We start from the raw sequence: 20033 nt of genomic DNA, 5'->3' as shown, positions 1-20033 counted from the left end.
TTTTCATTACTTTGCTAAAACTTTCATCTCATTACATGCTTATGATGCTTACGAGGAGGATGGGGAACCACTAGAGAACCTGGGGAGATGGCTCGGCAGAGTGCTTGTATGCAATCATGAGGACTGGAGTTCTGATCCAAGTACTCAAGTAACAAGCAGAGCACCTGTATCTACCTGTAACCCCAGCACCAGCCAAGGTGGAGGCAGGATTGCTGGGTCTTTCTGGCTTCCAGCCTAGCAGAAAATGCAAGCCCCAGACTCCCACCCCTGGGACTGGGGAGATGGTTCAGTGGTTTAAGATAATTTTTTGCTCTTTTAGAGTACCTAAGTTTGATTCTCAGGGTCTACAGAGTGGTTCACAACCATCCTTCACTCCAGTTCAGGGGAATCTGATGATTTCTTCTGGCGTCTATGGGTACCAGGGATGCATGTGGTGTATATGAAGGAATACAGGCAAAACACTCACACACATAAAACACACAAATAAATCTTAATGGTGGCAGAGAGTAACAGTGGAGGATACTTGGTATTCTCTTTTAGCTCTTGTGAGTGTGTAACAGGCACAGACACCCATACACAAAGAGATGCAGACACACACAAACAAAACAAATCCTTAAAAAAAAACCAGGAAATATGAAGCTTAAGCTTTATTTTAAATATAAGCAATTCTATTGAGGAGGGTATGCCATGTTTGCAAACACGGAACTTAGTTTAGAGTTCTAGTGATAAGGGCTGGAGAGAAACGGCTCATTAGTAAATAGTATGCACTACTCTTGCAGAGGACCTGAGTTTGGTTCCTCGTACTTACTTCATATAGCTCACAAGCAACTGTAACTCCAGATCAAGGAGATTTAATGCATCTGGCCTCCATGGGCATCTGCATACATGTGCATATATCTACATATAGATACCCACATAAATGTAATTAAAAATAATAAAATAGAGAGAGAGACAGCTCAGTGGCTAAGAGATTATTGCTTTTACAGTGAACATGGGTTCAGTTCCCAGCCCTCACATGGTGGCTCACACTGTATGGAGTTATTTCCAGGAGATCTGATACCTCTTCTGACCTCTGAAGGCACTTGTGTGCAGACAGTGCACACATATATTTATATACATAAAACTAATTAAAACATTTTTCTTAAAAAAATTCAGTGGTAGGTCATTGCCTAAGAAAGTTGAAACAAGGAAGATATATTGCATATCAGCATTTAAATGTTGGTTTCTGCAGAAGCAATGTTAGGGAAAGAATATCACCTCCTTTCTTCTATGTTCTACCCACTCAAAGTGTGAGGGCATACAGACTAAATGCACTGTAAGTCTGTGAAGCCTTACTCTCTTAGGAACGAGTCTAACAGCACTTCCTACCTTTGACTGCTTATCTCTCAGTGTTCCTAGTTTCCCTTTATCATGTGGTTCATCAAGAGTCAAATTATTCTTCCTTTTCTCACTGTCTTCAAGCAAAGGTACACAGCCATAACTGTTATCTGTAAGACAAAATACTTGTACATCAGAACAAAACCCTGGGAAAATAATTATAATAAAAATGAAGCCAGGCATGGTGACACAAGCCTTTAATCCCAGTACTAGGAAGGCAGAAGCAGGCAGATCTCTGTGAGTTCAGGCTACCCTGGTCTACAGAGCGAGTTCTAGGATAGTCAGGGTTACACAGAGAAACCTTGTCTCAAAAAACCCACAACCAAACAACAATGAAAAGCCAACAAACAAACCAAATAAACAAAAACATATCTCAGTAATTTCAAAAGAATAAATTATAAGTCCTAGTTTTACAATATTCAATATTTATGTAATATTTACCTTGGCAAGTTGCCCATTTAGAGTTTTTCCTTCCCACTAAACACTTATTTTCCCATGAGCCAATGGTAAAATATACAGAATTCAGAAGACTAGAATTAATTATGCTTTTTTACATTTTACTTATCAACAGCTAAACTAGGAGGGTGATGGGGCTGGGGATGCACTAAGTGCTCCACCCAAGCTACACTCCCAGGCCAGTTAAACTTTTAACATCACTTTTTAGGTGTGCATTTCTTGTTTAAGATAATTATACCTGAAAAAAAACTCTGCTTATAGAAAATTAGAAATGTAGTTATGGCTGGAGAGATGCTCGGTTAAGAGCACTGCTGCCCTTCCCGAGGACCCCATGGTGACTCACTCCAGTTCCAGGAGGTCTAACACTCCTTCAGGTTTTGGTAGGTACAAGGCACACATGTGGTCCAGACTCTTAATTCAGGCAAAACATCCATAAACAAAAGTTTTAAAAATTTATTTTAAAAAAGCTATCTAATTTTCATTACTTGTGAACTTTTCTAATTAACATTATGGTTTATCTTTTGCTTTTCTACATATAAATGCAATGTTTTTCTGTACACATGAAATAAATTATATTTATTTTTATATCTTACTTTGTTGCAGACCATGAACCTACTTACTGATGGTAAGTTAACATTTATTATCACTGCTTTTCTTGGCTACCCAGTTGTCTCACGGAAACTTACCTTTTTTTGATTATTTACTGGTTTCCTCAAATGACATTTAAAGGGAGAGAAGCATAGGACAGGAATGGGAAGGGCACAGTACATGTTCAGCTATCTGGAACCTCAGAGGCCTCTTCTGACTTTTCTTCTCTAGAAATCTACGGTGACATACATGTATGTCCATCTTCTAGCACCTCCACACCTCGTCTTATCCTCTTAGGGCTGATACTTTCATCTCAAAGGCACCAACTTTTTAAAAAGCTTTCTGTTATTCACTGGCAAAGTGCCCTCTAGGAACTTTTATCAATCCAAGGTTTCAGCCTATAGACTTGTGAGTGTCCACTTCTCCATGTCCTACAAATTTTAATTAAATAATCATAATGTATAGTTGTACTATGCTTTCTGCATCAGAACTAATAAAGCACAAAAATAGAAAAACTCAAAATTTACCTTTTCTCTAAAGTTCAGAAATACATTTAAAAAAGGAAGAAAAGAAGAAAGGAAAATACCTCGACTGGAATCCACCAGAAGTAGCTGTGATTTTAGCTTGTCAATAAGAGTTTGTTGAAACGACAGCTGTTCTTGTTGCTCGCGTATTCTTTGTTCATAGTTCTCAGTCTGAAGGAAAAAAAAGCCCAACCCAGTTAGCCTGATACTCACTGACAGATGCATTTACTGTCTATTAATAAGCACAGGAGCTGCCTGAAGCCCAGGTCACTGAAAAACCTATTAACAGGTCACTGACTGGCTCCAGGGACTGACTTGTGATCATCATCATATCAGTAACTTAAAACAATTAGAACACTATAAAATTTTAAAAATTGTCTTATTCAAAGATTTCAGTCAAGAGATTGACACTATGTTTTCTTGGTCTTTCAGTAAAGACAAATGTACTGTAATTTGAAATTTAATACTTGTTCAGTAAGAAAAAAACTTAAGTGGATTTTGCATTAAAGTTGTGCTTTAAAAATACATATCAGTCTTAAGACAAACTTTTATCTTTTAAATAAATACTGAAATTAATTTTAGAGTACAAACCCACAAAAGAAGTAGCTAGAAGTAAATATTAAGAAAACCAAAGGAACAAATATGGATTCTGAAAGTATAGTGTCCAGAACCAAGAATACCAAGGTTAATTTTTATTATATAAAAATATTACTTATAGATTTTAAGAGGCATAATCCCCTTATATTTTTATTCCACCCATCTTGTTACTTTATTATATTGCCTGTGAAAACAACAATGAAAATGACATATGTATTAGGAATATAGACATATAGATTATGTTAATCTTCAAGAAAAACCTGAAAATGTTGTATAACAACTAATTAGTACATTCTTTAAAGTTATATTAAGAAACCGTACTATAAAATCTTTGCCTCTTTCTACCACTGGAGGAACAAATGACTAAATATAAATTCCTTAAAATATAAAAAGGATTCTAATAGTTATTGCAACCTTTGGTATGTACTAGATGTTTGATTTCAACTGACTAAATCAAAAGTTCACAATTAATGAAGTATTATTTTCAGAACCCAAGTAAGCCTAAAGTTCTTTATAAAGATTTGTTCCTTAAGCTTCAAATACAAATTTAAGAAATCATAAATAAAAAACAAAAACAAAAACAAAAAAATTTAAGAAATCAAAGAAAAATAACACACCCAAGTAAAAGAAGCACTTTTATACACAAGGCACTTCAAACGTGAATAACTTACAGAGCAGGTAAGCAACCCCACTGGCATGTTAACTTTGTATGTTATGTGAGGCCAATCTTACATAACTTGACATCCCCCACAGGACTCCACAAATTATGTTAAATGTATGCTGATTATCGTAAGTAGAAGAAAGAATCAATGCTGAGTCTCAGCATCAGAGAATTCAAGCCCAAGATATTTAAGTCTAGAGCAGAGCCACGCTCCCAGAGCAAGACTTCTTATCCCTCCATACACTGGCACCTAAGCTGCTGGAATGGGTGTGGTGATGTGACTGCAGAAAGGGTGCAAACATTAGTTAGTTCTCAATACCTTAAAATTATCTGGGCTACATACAATTCATGAGGGGAAAGAATCAGCAATATGTTAAGGTCTTCCCTATGTACTTCATGCATTTAGGACATTCTTATTTCAAAGAACTCAAAATTCTTCATAAACATCAATAAGTAATTTCAATAATTACCTATTTTTCACTGTATCTGGATGGGCATATATATCCTACTGCTGTTCAGTGAGCAAGTAAGCAGATTTAAAAAAGCAGAAAATTAGAGATAGGCTGAGAATAAATGCCTAAATCATTCAAGACTCAGCCCATTCTTCATTTATTATGCTTTCTCCCCAGTTTTAGTGAAGAAACCAAAAGACCATGTATGTTCATTTGGAACCAACTCAGAACACTTCTGCCAATTAATTTTCATCTTCTCTCTCTAGCTTAAAGACACACTTCAGCACATCTGCTTATAACATATTATAATAAATAATGTATTCAATAGCTGGAAAAGTTAATATATCAATGGCTATCTCACATAGAAGTCTTGAACTATTTCTTAAATCAGATGTTAATGTATTTAAAGTCACATATGCTGAAAGTGTAGTTGGACAAATAGTAGAGCATGTCCTGGTCATTTCATGTAGTTGTTTATGGTAGTTAAAGAATTCTGGTCTTATCTTCATGTCTGATGAGCAGAGACTACTTGTTTCTGTAATCACTAGTATCACACAGTGTCTGGCATATATTGAGGTGTTTGGTATACATTAATTGAGTAACAAGTTAATTAAATTGTTAATGAAATATCTGAGAAATAGATATGCCTTCAAAAATGCCCTGAAGTAATGGAGGGATAATGACCTTGCTTTAGATGCTTGAAAACTAAGTAAAACAAGTTTACTTATCTTTTTTTAAAAAATCAAATGATTGTGAATAAACAAATAGCATGAAATCTTTTTAAAAGATAAGAAAATCAATGCAAATCACAGCATTTTAAAACATACAATTATAAAGCAAGTGCATTCCAGTACTATCAAAGACCCTGCAAACAGAAAACTCACTAACAACCACATTGAAAATGTACAACAGTAATGTCTTGTCAACACTTCTGTACAGAGCACAGACAGAAGAGAAGATGCTTTTGACAGCCAGTGTGTGTGACTGATTCTTTGAGTCAGATGGCAGCAACAAGTTACCAACTAGGAGATCTGCATGACAACTAACCATCCATCTGGATCAAACACCATCTGGCCGCGATGACTCTGGCTTCTGTGTACTTGACACTCCTTCTAATTCCAAAAACTAGCAAAACAAGTGGTCTACCAAAATCTAAGAAGTAAACAGGTATATAGGTACTTGTGTCACAAAGGGTTGTGTATTCTTTCTTAGTGTTCAACAACAAAACATGATGGAGATCAAATGTATAATAACATATATTGTCAATTTATAAAAAAGGGTTATTCAAGCACACTCTAGAATCATTAATAAAGCAAAACCTTCATTTTAAAAACTATTCTGACACTGGAGAGCTGGCTCAGCAGTTCATAGCAAAGGCTGCTCTTGCATAGGACTTGGGTTAGGCTCCCAGCACTCACATGGCAGTTTACAACCATCTGTATTGCTAGTTCTGAGGGATCCAACGCCCTCTTCTGGTCTCCGTAGGCACCAGGCATGTGTGTCATGCAGGCAAAGCATTAATATACATGAAAAAAATTCTAATAAAAAAGACTTGTTCTTTTATTAAGGAAAAATTTCAGCCTGTCCTCTTCAAAACTATGCTACCATATTTCCAATAATTTTGGACATACAGCTGTTCAAGTTTTCATAAGTTTCATAAATATTAAGATAGAGTTCTGTTAGTTGAATTTTTTCTATTGCAGATATTGGATGCTCTAATTTTTCATATTTCCCAAGATGTTTACTTCCTATACTGGGAGAGAGCTTCAAATGTCTGTAAGCCATTTATAATACCCTACATTGCTCAAATATTATTTCAGTCATCTTCAGCATTAATCCCAATATTCTGAAAAAACATTATGGCTTTCTTCCAATGATTTTTACTAGGGAATTCAATAAATGTTGAGTGGATAAAACATAGTCTCAATTTAAAAACATTTTAAATTGCTCCAAGATTAAGGGATATGAAAGTTTTATTGTAGGTTCTGTTTGCACAAAAAAATGCTCTCAACAGGAAGCACCACAGTTCATGAAGGAAAATAAATATTACATCAATATAGAGCAGTTTAGACAAAAGTTAATACACAGTCTATTTTTAAAATCTGTCATACAACTTTAGTAATCTGAGCATCAATTTTACTTTTTTTTAGCATACAAGATCATATATTTTTGACTTGCACGTAGCTCTTTCTTCAACCATTCTTTGCATACTACCTTAATAAACTCCCCACCCCAACCACCCACTAAATACGAGCACTTATCTAAGACATATTGAGTTAGACAGATCAGATTATTGGTTTGATTATCTACTGCTAGTACTGTCATCCATTTCTCAGGATAGTAAGTGGTGAGCCATAAAAAACGAGTGGGGAGTGCTTCTGCTAGGAGTCAAACAAACATTCTGTTGGACTGAAAGCTCAGATCCCCCCCCCCCCCCCCCCCGCCGGCCACTTTGTGCTTCTGATATTCTTAAAAGCCAACAGGCTAAGAAAGGACTAGCAGTGTTAGGCAGGTGATTGTTCCAGATTATCAAGGAGAAACTGGATTGCTTCTCCACAATGGAGGTAAGAAAGATTATGTCTAGAGTGCAGGACATCCTTTAGGGTGTCTCCTGGTACTAACTATATCCTGTGATTGAAGTCCATGGGAAATTACAATAGCCCCCTTGGGAATGAAGGAATGGGTCATTATGCAAGGAAAAGAGCCAAGACCTGCTGGAGTTCTTGCCAAGGGTGGATGAATTACAGACTGGGTGTAGATGAATATAGTTATAAATACCAGCTAAGGCCATGCAACCAATTGCATAAATGAGGATTATAACTGAAATGAGTGGTTCTCTCATATTTTATAAAGAATGCATTTGTTGGGGCGGGAGAGATGGCTCAGAGGTTAAGAGCACCGACTGCTCTTCCAGAGGTCCTGAGTTCAATTCCCAGCAACCACATGGTGGCTTACAACCATCTGTAATGAGGTCTGGTGCCCTCTTCTGGTTTGCAGGCATACACACAGACAGAATATTGTATACATAATAAATAAACAAATATAAAAAAAAGAATGCATTTGTAAAGATATTTATATTTTCTTTATTCAGTTCTTAGTTGTTACATAGCATCAAATAAGAGAATATTATATTTACATTTTAGATACTAAGAGAATGTCTTTCAAGGGATACTGCCACATATTCTAAACTTATAATGTATTTGTGGTTGTATGAGGGGCAGTTATATCATGTTAGGTTTAATTATGACCCGGTTATTGTTTTCATTTGGATATTAATCACGACATAAGGAGGTATGATTGTGTGTCAGGCTGACAAGTAGACTTGTGATGGCTATTCTGGGTTGTCAGCTTGACTACATCTGTAACTAAACACAGAAATGCAAGGGCACATCTGTGAGGAATTTTTGCTTAATGAAAAGTGGAAGATCCACTTCTAATATGGATCTTTGAGGTAGGAACACCTTCAATCCAGGGCTGTGGGACGATGGTCTTTTATCCTGTCACTTGTATTATTTTTAATAAAATGCTAATTGGCCAGTAGCCAGGCAGTAAGTACAGATGGGGCGAAGGTGACCAGGCAGGAAGAAGAGGCGTGGAAACGAGATTTATAGGAAGAAGAAAGTTTCAGACCGCAGTCATCACCCAGACAAAGAGCAAGCAAGATGTGACTGCCTTGCCAAAAAAGGTACCAAGCCACGTGGCTAACACAGACAAGTATCATGGGCTAATATAAGTTATAAGAGTTAATAAGAAGCCTGAGCTACTAGACCAATCCGTTTATAATTAATGTAGGCCTCTGTGTATATCTTTGGGACTGAACGACTGCAGGACTGGGAGGGATAGAAACCTCTGTCAATAATCCAGTCAGTTCTTTTCAGGTGGGAAAATCCATTTCTAAATCTGGGCCACACCTTTGCTGGAAGCTTATATAAGAACGTGAAAGAAGGAAGCTTTTGCTCTTTGCCTGTTTGCTCTCACCTCACAATCAAGTCCATTCTTTCACTGGCTTCAGAGTCTACTTCTTTGGGATCCCAGTGCACACTGAAGATTAGCTGAGACATCCAGCCTTGTGGACTGAACAACTACTGGATTCTTGGACCTTCTGTTCAAAGGCAGCCATTGTTGGATTAGCTGGACCACAGCCATTTGTAAGTCATTCTATACATTTATTCTCAACATTTTACAATCTAATTTTGCCCCCTGCCCCACTTTTAGACTTTAGCTTCTATAAGAAATAAAAAACAGCCCAATATGGTGGTTCACATTTTAAGCCCAGTACCGGGCCATATCTGTGAGCTCAATTCCAGGACAGCCAGGATTACACAGTGAGAAACATCTCAAAAATAAATAAATAAATAAATAAATAAAGAAAGAAAGAAAGAAAGAAAGAAAGAAAGAAAGAAAGATCCTTACTGGAATGATCAAAAGAAATGGCAAATATAAAATACTGTTATAGACTAACCTCTTTGTAAATGTTAGTAGATATTCTTTCTTTCTTTCTTTCTTTTTTGAGAAATAGATCTCTTAACAAGAAAAGCATCTACATGTTATTTAGAATTGTGGGAGCTGCACCACTGGAGTCCCCACTAGGGTAATGGGCTTTGAGTCACTGTAGAGTGCCCTGCAGGGACAATGCTTTGTGGAGTTGTCAGGGTAGAAGATCTACTCAGATCCCAGACTGCTCAAGTGACCAGTGTGTAACTTTAGCCTGGGAGAATCAAAGGCATGTCATCCAAACCAGGAGACTTAGGGAGAAAATGGTGCTGGACTGCCTAGAGTCTTGAGGGTGCACAGAGGATGAGACATGGACTCAAAGAAGACTCTCATGCCCCATGATTTAGTCTTTGCCCTGCTGGGTTGAAATTTGCCTAGCACCCGTTATCCCCTTTTCCTTTCTCATTGTTCCCATTTAGAATGGGAATGTCTATCCTATATTTGTTTTATCATTGAATATTTTTAAAATTTTATTTTATGTGTAAAGATGCTTTCCCTGCCATGTTATTTCTGTGTATCACTTGTATGCAGTGTCCACAAGGGCCAGAAGAAGGCATGGGATTCTCTGGAACTGGACAAACAGAAGGTAAGCTGCTATGTGGATTCTGGGAAGCTAACTCTGGTCTTCTGGAAGAGCAGCCTTAACTATTTAACTACTAACTCACCTTTCCAGCTCCCTAACATCATATTTTTAAGCAGATAACGTGTTTGCTTTTATAGGTTTCCAACTAGTGAGGAATGTGCTACAGGATGAACTGAATCTTGAGTCTCATCTGTATCTGATCTACAGATTCAAGCAAGATTTTGTACTTAGGATTTTTAAAGCTGTTATTGAAATGCATCAAGCCTTTGAGGAATGAAGTTTACACACATGAATTTGAGAGTGGAGATAGCAAAGGGCAGAATGGTATGTTTTGAATGTATCCCTGCAAAATTCATGCTGAAGAGGTTAATGGGCCAGGGTTCCCTCAGTAATGGGATTAAGGCCTTTAAAAGGGCCATAAACATAGTTCAGCTCTTTTGCCCTTCTGTAACTTCAGTCAGCTGAGGATTCATGTTTATCCCTCACAGAGGATGCAGTTAATAGGAGCTACCGTCCAAATGAGCACCAGGCCCTTACAAGACATTCAGAGATGCCTAAAAGTTTTCACAAGACATTTCTGAGGATTAAAATCTGGGAGAAAGATACATAGACATTTTAAATTGTAAGGAACAGAAAATTATTTGATGTTCAAAACTGACAATATCTACAGAAGAAGAAAAAAACCAGCAATAATGTTAATACCCATAGCTTCAATAGAAAAAACAGAATGGGCCAGGTGGTGGTGGAGCATGCCTTTAGTCCCAGCACTTGGGAAGCAGAGGCAGGCGGATCTCTGAGTTAGAGGCCAGTCTGTTCTACAAAGAGTTCCAGGACAGCCAAGGTCGCACAGAGAAACTCTGTCTCAAAACACCCTCAACCCCTCCCCACAAAAGAATGAAATGTTTTATCTACTCTACATAGAGAATATGTTGAGGGCTGAAGGAAAGGGAAGTAGAGTGTTAATACTGAGGCTATTTACGTCAAGTCAAAGTGATTGGTTGTGGGTTGCAAAGCTTTCAGTACTTCCTAATCACATTTATGCTTAACATTTAACAAAAGTACTTTAAAATGTTTTTAATTATTATTTTCTATTTATGAATATTTGGCCTGCATGTATGTATGTGTACCAATGAATGCCTGGAACCTGCAGAGGCCAGAGAGGGTGTTTGAGCCCTTGAAATTGGAGCCACAGAAGTTGTAAGCCTGCTTTGTGGGTTCTGGGAACTGAACCTAGGCCTCCTGAAAGAGCAATAAATGCTCTTAACTCCTGAGCTGTCTCTTCAGTACCTGTGACAGTACTTTTTATATTTATATTCTGAAACAGGGTCTCTAGCCTAGGTTGCTGCAAACCCACACGTACCCGAGGATAACCTAGAACTGATCCCCTGAGAGCTGAGATCACAGGCATGCAGTACCACACCTTACTCATGAATTGCTAGGGGTTGAATCCAGTGTCTTGTGTATGATAGAAAAACTATATCCTACCACCTAAGCTACAGCTACCGCTCATAGAGGTATTCTGTAAAAAGTAGTACCCATAATATAGTGCTTTGGTATTAGCCATTACAAAACATTATTTATTGTTGTATATTAGTTATCAGAAAGCACTACAGAGTACCCATGATAAAAAAGAGGACATAGTCAAATTTATGGTCTTTAAGCTCCTTGCTTAACAAATTGGATGACTTTAAATATCATACATCAGTTACCTTTCTTATTTGTATGAAGAAAAACCAACTTATAAAATAGCACCTAAACAATTTTTGAATTAAGACTGTTTCCTTTCTATATAAGCCTGTTAATTTTCGTCTTTAATCAAGACTGAGCAAGAATAGACAAATTTTACTTCACATATTTCTTTGCAACAAAGCAATCACTATCCCCTGATCATATACTGAGAAGACTCATGGACAAGGATTAGAGGTCCACTGCAGGGCATTTTCTATAGCCCAGTATTTATGGCTCATAAATAACAATCAGCTTACAAAATTCAAATGTTTTGTTTTAGTACTGATTCTTCTGGAAAGATGGTCAAGAGAATTTACTTAAATCTTTCTTAAATATATTTAGTTTCTCATAGAACAACAGCAGAAATCAGTGACAGGCAACTTGGCATGAACAATACAACAATTAAGTATTTAACTTCACATTTTAAAGAATACTGTAGTGTTTGAAACTCTGCATGTAACCTCATCATAGCCAAAAGATGTGCAAGGACTGCTCATTATTCCCCATATCTCCTCTCATTCATCCTGCTTGAAATACAGTGTTTTAGCTGGCTAGACGGCACTATGCTAAAGAGTATACTTAGTAGTCTTCTTTCCTTATCGGTATGACCATATCACCAAAATCAAGCTCTGCTATGTTCCTTCATCAGTAGGGAGGGAACCAAAAGTTGGGCCCTTTCCTCCAAACATATGCTATGCCAGGACGGTAGCAGCACAAAGGCAAGAAAATGTCACAAAATGTCCAGCCATTCTGAATGTGACTTTTCTTTAGCAGGCATAACCTTGGTTGCTGCAGATCATTGGTTTTTCCAGCTCTTACAACTTATTATGGGTCCATCTTTATATATTTGATGCTTTTGTATGGGAATGTAGGCCTAAAACTTAGTAGCCTCTCATCTTGTGACTGTCTCTTGACAGGTCAAATCTTTAGAAAGTGTGCAACATTAGAAAGAGAAATTGGGTTCAGTCACTTTTCTGCCATCATTGGTTCTAATTTTTTCTCTTATTCTGTAATCATTACTTAAAGCACCACCTTTTATCACAGCAAAAGTCATCAATTTGCTGATGAGCTCCAATTTGCATTTCTAAGTATAACTCTACTTCAAAGGCCCATCTTCAGCTGCTTGCTGAGCACCTTCCCTAGCAGATCTACTACAACTTAAGCTCAATATCTGAATAAATAAAACAACAACCCCCTTTACCAGTATCAACAGATATATAGTATTTTGTATTTCTGAGGCCATAGCTTCAATCTTCAGATCAACAAGACTGAAAATCTTGGAAGTGGTAGACAATTTTTAAAACTCCAGGTTTGACTTCAAAGCTTTTGCTCTTATCTTATTATTGACGTTAGAAAATGTGTCACTTCTAAATGAGCTTGTTTTACCTAGAAAATTCAATCTTACATCTTAAAGTATATGAAGAAAGAAAATCAGTGAGTTAGACTTGGTAATTTATAGAACAAATGACCACATAAGAAAATCTCTAAAATGCTAAAATGTACATGTTGGCAACAGCCTCATATGAGAAGCACATTTTGCATCTAAGAGCACGCTGACCCTTAGCACACTAAGTTGGAGGGAAATGAACTGCACAAAGGATGTTCCCACCTCAAGGGTCTGGGAATGCGCTATTCAAGAACTAAGGCTTGTTCTGTTCTCATATATTTTTCTAGTCATACTTCCTTGTCTTTGTTCCCCCGGTGAACAAAACAATTTACAAAACATTGTATTTCCTTATAAACATAGTTTAATGATTATATAGTATCTTTTCATACAACTGCCTCTAATAAAATCTGAGTACTAGGGACACTGCATCCCTCAAGTTTCTAGCAAGCTCTTTGGGTACCCGTGACCTCACTGCTGACAATTCACATTATAGAATCTACATCTCGTTTTATGGACTGAGCTCTACTATTCACGTTAGATAGGTATTTTCCCCTCAAAAAATGTTACAGGAAAAGTTAAGTTTTAAATCCTTTAATCCCAGCACTCGGGAGGCAAGGGCAGGCAGAACCCTGTGAGTTCAAGGCCAGCCTGGTCTACAAGAGCTAGTTCCAGGACAGGCTCCACAATTACAGAGAAACCCTGTCTTGAAAAACCAAAACCAAAACAAACAAACAAAAAAGATAATAAGATCAAATATGAAACCCAATGCCAGAATGGTTGTTTTATTATACCACAGATGATTTAATGGCTCATGAATCTCAATTTTTGCAGTTGACATACCACTTCAAAATGAGGACAATTACACTGTTTTCCAAGGATACAAATACCTCAAATGAACTTGTGTGATACTGCCTAAATCCACAAGACTGGACAATGAAGTAGGTTATGGGACAACAAAAGGACAAATACCATCCTAGCCTACCATTTTCAGTCCTGGATCACCACTTATGAAGAAAACACAAGGCATTTAATTATATGACTGTCTCTCTTTCAGAACTGTTATCATGTGATATTTTGGTCATTCTCACATATTCAACAACTCTGGTTCTTTCACACAGCTTCTCTAAACCCCATTAGTCACTCTAGGAAGTGTTCTACTTCCTCAACTCTCATGACTTGAGAAGACAGGGGATTCTAACCATCAGTTGGTGCTAAGTTGGCAATATAGTCTTTCCATTCTTCCAAACGACCTCCACCATCAACAGCCTTTGTTCTTAATATCTTCTTTGTAGTTCCAACTCATGTTTCCGGGTACATAATTGTCATCACCTGTTTGTACTTACACTTCTTTTACTCTCAATCCTGAATTAGCATCTTAATGTGTGAGAACATCACTTAACTTTGGATCTTACCTACAGCTGCTGAAAAACAACCAAGCAAACATATAAACTGTTATTACTAAAAACTCAAAATAATTTGAATGTAATATTTTTTTCTTATTTCTCACTCTCAAATCACTTTATCTAGTAGCTGACGCTGTATTTCACAGAAAAAAAAACCCACTTTTACATGAAACTCTTTTTTTAATCACTTCCTCTGACATCCACATTTATTTTCGTGTGTGTGTGTATGTGTGTTTCGGTCTTTTTCTCTCCAGTCCTGAGAGAACATTTGTGTTCTACTCCTGGTTGGTTTCAAACCTAAGCTCGGCTTTTCTACAAACAAACCAAGTGGCTGCCTCCTTCTCCCCTTCTTTCTTGAATTCAGCTCTCTGCTAACCTGTATGCCATTTGGGCAAGAAACTGCTCTTGCCTGAACTGCTTGACTGGAATTGCAGGAACCACAGAAAAATGACTGCTGAAGCTGCCCTAAAGAAGGTGAGACAGTCCTTTGAGGTTCCTGCTTCATGAAAGAGTGTGTAAGACTTTCTGCAGGACACAGAAGAAATTGGCAAATTGCCAATATAGGTGGAACTGTCTTTGAAATTTTCTGTTTCATGGAAAAGTCTGCCGAATACTATGGGCCAGTAGGCTGAAGATGGGTGCCTGCAACGTCACAGAAGACCTTTGGATGACAGTCCAGGTAGCAAGATGTCTCTATCAATTCTAGAGTTTTGGAAGTTGCTTACAATGCACTTCCTGTTAACTTAGGTAATATTACATCCTTCTGGTGTCTTTGATGGAGTTGAAGAATAGATAGTTATAGGTTTCCTTAGTTATGATAATAGATATAAATATTGTAACTGTAATTCTGGCTTGATACCTGTTTTGTTATATGTAATTTTACTATGTTAACATTAAAACTTTCCTTTTTATTTAAACAGAAAAGAGAAATGGTGTGGGAAGTCCTTCTGTATATGTGTTGCTTTTACTGGTTAATAAAGAAGCTGCTATCGGCCAATGGCTGAACAAAATATAGCCAGGCTGGAAGAGATATCTATAGAGAGAGAGTGGGCAGAGTCATGGAGAAGCCATGGAGTCACTGGAACCTGTAGAGACTTTGCCATAGGCCACGACCTCATGGTGCTGCGCAGATTAATGGAGATGGGTTAGTTAAGGGTGTAAGAGCTAGCCAATAAGAAGCCAGACTAGAACTAATAGGCCAAGCAGTGATTTAATTAACACAGTTTCTGTGTGGTTATATGAAGTCTAAGTGGCTGGGAAATGAACGAGTAGCTTCCCCCAACAGTTGTGCAAGGAACTGAATTATTCTTTGTGCCTTCTCATTAAAGCTGTCTTTCTTCATTTCACTCATCCTAAAACACAAAAACACTTCTCTAGCCTTCACAGGTTTTGGCAGTTGTCTGTTCCCCAGGCCTCAGTGTACTATGTTCCCCTCTCCACTAACAGCCCTAGAATTTCAACAACCTCCACACATGGCCAAATACAATGCCACCTTCCACCATCCTCTTAGCAAGTCACTTGGCTATCTAGTTGTGCTAACTACTGTATCCTTCCTGAGACCCCTTTCCTGTGGCTTCTGTTACGTTTTCTTCTCTAATATGTTCCTTGCTTTGTAGACTATTTTTGTTGTTGTTAAGTCTCTTTAAAGGGCCCCCTTTTATGTTTCTTCTTTAAAATCCCAGTGTTCTCTGGGTCTCCATCTTTCAAACTGCTTAAACTACATTCTAAATTGCCAGTCTTTCTCTTCCTTTCATCCTAACATACTTTCGTTTTTTAAATATCTATTCAAGCTACTACACATTCTAACTGAGAAATACCATTTAAAACTACACAGTCTTGTTCTAGCTCTAGTCTCTATCTTAGTCACTGTTGTATTATATTACCATGAAGAGACCCATAACCAAGACAACCATTAAAAGAGAAAGCATTTAACTGGAGGCTTGCTTAGTCTATTTAGAGGTTTAGTCCACTATCATCACTGCAGGAAACATGCAGCATGCAGGCAGAGTACTGGAGCAGCAGCTGAGAACTATATTCTGACCTATAGGCAGAGAAAGACAGACAGAGAGAGAGAGAGAGAGAGAGAGAGAGAGAGAGAGAGAGAGACTGACTGACTCTGGGCTTAGCATGAGCTTTTGAGACCTCAAAGTCCCTCCTCACACACTTCCTCCAACAAAGCCACCCCCTTTATCCTCATCTTTTCATATAGTGTCACTCCATGGTGACTAAGCAGCCAAATGTATGAGCTTGTGGGGACCGTTCTTATTTAAACCATCAGTCTCCATACAGAACTCCTTGTAAGCCTACAGAACAGTGTTCATACCTACCCATCAGATAGTTCACCCATATGTTCCACAGGTCTAAAACTAAGAATTAGAACTGCATTATATATATAATTTCCTCATAACCGAACTCTAAGTTCTTCATCACTCTTGATTTCAGTCATTAGCATTAAACTAAACATTCTAGAGTCTACTTTCATCATCTTCATAAGTGACCTACACTCAGGTGCCACCTTCTTGTCATTTTATCTACTAAAGAAATTTTAGGTCACTGGGTGGTGGTGGCATACAATTTTAATCCCAAAGTTGGGAGGCAGAGGCAGGAGGATCTTTGTGAGTTTGAGGCCAGCCTGGTCTACAGAGTGAGTTCCAGGACAGTCAGGGCTATGCAGAGAAACACTGATTGGAAAAAAGAAATTAGGTCTTTTTAAAAATTCACACATAACTGTTAATTCAGTGCCTTATTTTAAATTCTTAAAATTATTGATATTCAGGTTTTTATTTTTCTCAACCAAGGTGCAATAAACCTACGTATACTTACTATCTAATATATGTTAGTAAAGGTTTAATACATTACACAATTATTAATATATGAATTTTACATTAATGTACTTATTGTAATTTATAAAGTATAAAGATTGCCATTTTTAATATAATTTACACTTAGAACATATGTAACATGTCTTCAGTATGTTTGCTGGTTTTTTTGTCAGTGTCAAGAGTTTTCTAAAGCATAAAATTCTTCAGTAACTTTTGACTGATTAAAGATACATACTTAGTCATATTCCTCATAATGGGACTATTATCTTTACAGCTTCTTTTCCCATAATACCTCATCATTTTTTAAAAAATATTTATTTATTATGTGTACAATATTCTGTCTGCAGGCCAGAAGAGGGCACCAGACTTCATTACAGATGGTTGTGAGCCACCATGTGGTTGCTAGGAATTGAACTCAGGACCTTTGGAAGAGCAGGCAATGCTCTTAACCACTGAGCCATCTCTCCAGCCCCATACCTCATCATTTTTAATGAAGTCATAGGACCACCTTGTAAGACATGCAAGGTAGCAAACACACCCTCACTTCTTGTTTATAGACACATGCACACACACGTGCGTGATGACCCCTGTCTCCTAGCTTACTATGTTCTTCCTAATAAGAGTTCTTAGCCCAAATGTGAACTCATATTGTGCTGACCTGACTCACAAAGAAAGAATTAGATGCCTCTTCCCTAGGTCACACACTACCTGATCTTTTCTGTCATGTCTGATAACAGTCAGATTAACAGCCAGTGAGCCTCTTTTCTTTTCTGTTTTTTAAAATTATACATGCAATAACCATTTTATTTATTACCTATTTGAACTTCTGAAAGTTCTAAAATGTATAATAATGTTTTACTTATTTTAGTATTCTCAAAACTGCACCATCTTCTTCCCTAGTTCCAAGGTACCCTAGAACACAAATAGAACTGTTAAGTCCCTTAATGAGCCTACTTGTGACGTAGAAGAACAAAATTTGTTTTTTTTTACTTTTTTCCTACATTAAATAATTTTTGTTATATCATGCCCTCTTCCTTCTAGCTACTTCAAATGAGAAGATTTAGAGTCTTTAGTTCACTCAATAACACTATTCTTTTACAAACAAAGAGAAGATTCACAAAGAATAAAGATGGCTTTTGTAGACTTCAGGAAGGTATATATAGAAATGTTTAACAGTAGCTGGATCACCTAGAAAGGAAGAAATAGTATAGATGACACACTATATTTATTGAATGAACAAAGAACTTCATGGATAGCTTACGTCTTTTGACTTCAAAATTTCATAAATAATGTTTTTTCTTCATATACATCTATATGTATGCTTGTGTGTTCATGTTTGTGGGCAAGTGTGCACGTGGAGGCCTGAGAGAGATTCTGAGTTTCTTCAATCACTTTCTACCTTATTCATGGAGGCGGGGTCTGTCAAGTGAACCTGAGATAGATTCTGAGTTTCTTCAATCACTTTCTACCTTATTCATGGAGGCGGGGTCTGTCAAGTGAACCTGAGATAGATTCTGAGTTTCTTCAATCACTTTCTACCTTACTCATGGAGGCGGGGTCTGTCAAGTGAACCTGAGAGCTTGCCAATGTGTTAGAATGATTATCTGGCTTTCAAGAGTTGGAATTACAGGCAGATCACTATGCCCACCCAACATCTACACAGATGCTGGGAATCAAATCTGACCATCATGCTTTCATGGCAACTACTTTAAACCACTAGCTCCTCAAGGACTTTTTTTAACCAGAGGAATCAATGCAAGTTCCCCACCTCCAACTGCTGTGGAGGAATAAGCTAACATTCCTCCTAGTAGATCTTCTGACTGTTATTTTCATAAAGGCCTACTTGCAAAATTGATCCTTTCATATTTGGAAACTGACTTTTAAAACACTCTTACGTGGTAAGACTGTGACTGCTGAGTAGGCCTATTTAGACAGTGTAATAACGTCTATGGAGGATCTACCTTCCCCGCGAAGCCAGCTCTGAACTCAAAAATAACAGCAAAATCCAGTGACTATGAATCTTAAAGTGGAACTTCTTACACTTGGCACACATGTGACAGAACTTGTGAAGCTGGGGGAAGTCCACAGGAAGAGGGAACAGACTCCTCTAGACCTTTCCACGTGTCTTTTCCATGAGTCCTGATTATGAACTTATGCCACATCACTGTAATAATTTATCATCTTCTGTTCTATTTTAACTGTCATAAAGAATGGAAGATGATAAAATAATAACAAATTTAGTTCCAGGATACATTAGTTCCTGGTACCCAAATGACAATATGAAAAAATGGAAAGAAACGATGCAAAACTGAGAAGCAGTGATAAAAGTCTTTCAGTTATAAAACGACTTTATATTTATTTCTTATATAAAATAGTGACATTTAAAAGCTATATATGGAGAAACTGAGACAGTGTGCCTGATCTAATGGGAGCTCACCAAATCCAGCTGGACCAGGACTGAATGAGCATGCAATTAAACCAGACTCTCTGAATGTGGCTGAAAATGGAGGCTGACTGAGAAGCGATTGATAAAGGCACTGGGACTTGTTTTTACTGCATGACCTGGCTTTTTGGGACCCTAATCTATTTGGATGCAAAGCTTCCTAGGCCTGGATATGGGGGGGGGGGAGGGGGCTTGGACTTCCCACAGGGCAGGGTTCCCTGCTCTCTCTTAAGGAGGAAGGAGGAGGGAGGAGGGTGATTGGGGAATGGGAGGGGAATGGGAGGAGGGGAGAAAGTGTAAATTTTTGAATGGAAAAATAAATTTAAAAAAATTTTTAAAAAAAGAAACAATGTTCTATCTTAATCATAATCACTTTAAAATGAATCCATCAAATCAACCTTTTCCATAGGACACAATATGTTTTTAAAAGGTAACAAAAATCTCAATGTTATTATTTTATTATTTATTATTATACTCTTGTGTTTTAATAATTATAGTTCTCCAAATATTTTCTAGCA

At 37.4% G+C, this 20033-nt stretch overlaps 1 protein-coding gene across 1 annotated transcript in view; it reads right to left on the bottom strand.

The window, feature by feature from the left end:
* Nucleotides 1–20033, bottom strand: part of Tank (TRAF family member associated NFKB activator) — a 64361-nt gene that overhangs the window by 26823 nt on the left and 17505 nt on the right. Inside the window, exons 3-4 of the mRNA XM_041631608.1 lie at nucleotides 3008–3116; nucleotides 1369–1487 (exon numbers count right to left, since the gene is read on the bottom strand). Coding sequence (XP_041487542.1) covers nucleotides 1369–1487; nucleotides 3008–3116 — 228 coding nt within the window. The remainder of the gene's footprint in view (nucleotides 1–1368; nucleotides 1488–3007; nucleotides 3117–20033) is intronic.

The sequence above is a fragment of the Microtus oregoni genome, unplaced genomic scaffold (genome assembly GCF_018167655.1).
Source record: "Microtus oregoni isolate MIOR12 unplaced genomic scaffold, Mior012 000037F_ref0000500, whole genome shotgun sequence".
NCBI lineage: Eukaryota > Metazoa > Chordata > Mammalia > Rodentia > Cricetidae > Microtus > Microtus oregoni.
Note: the sequence above shows the minus strand (reverse complement) of the source record. Positions and strands in the feature narration are given on the sequence as shown.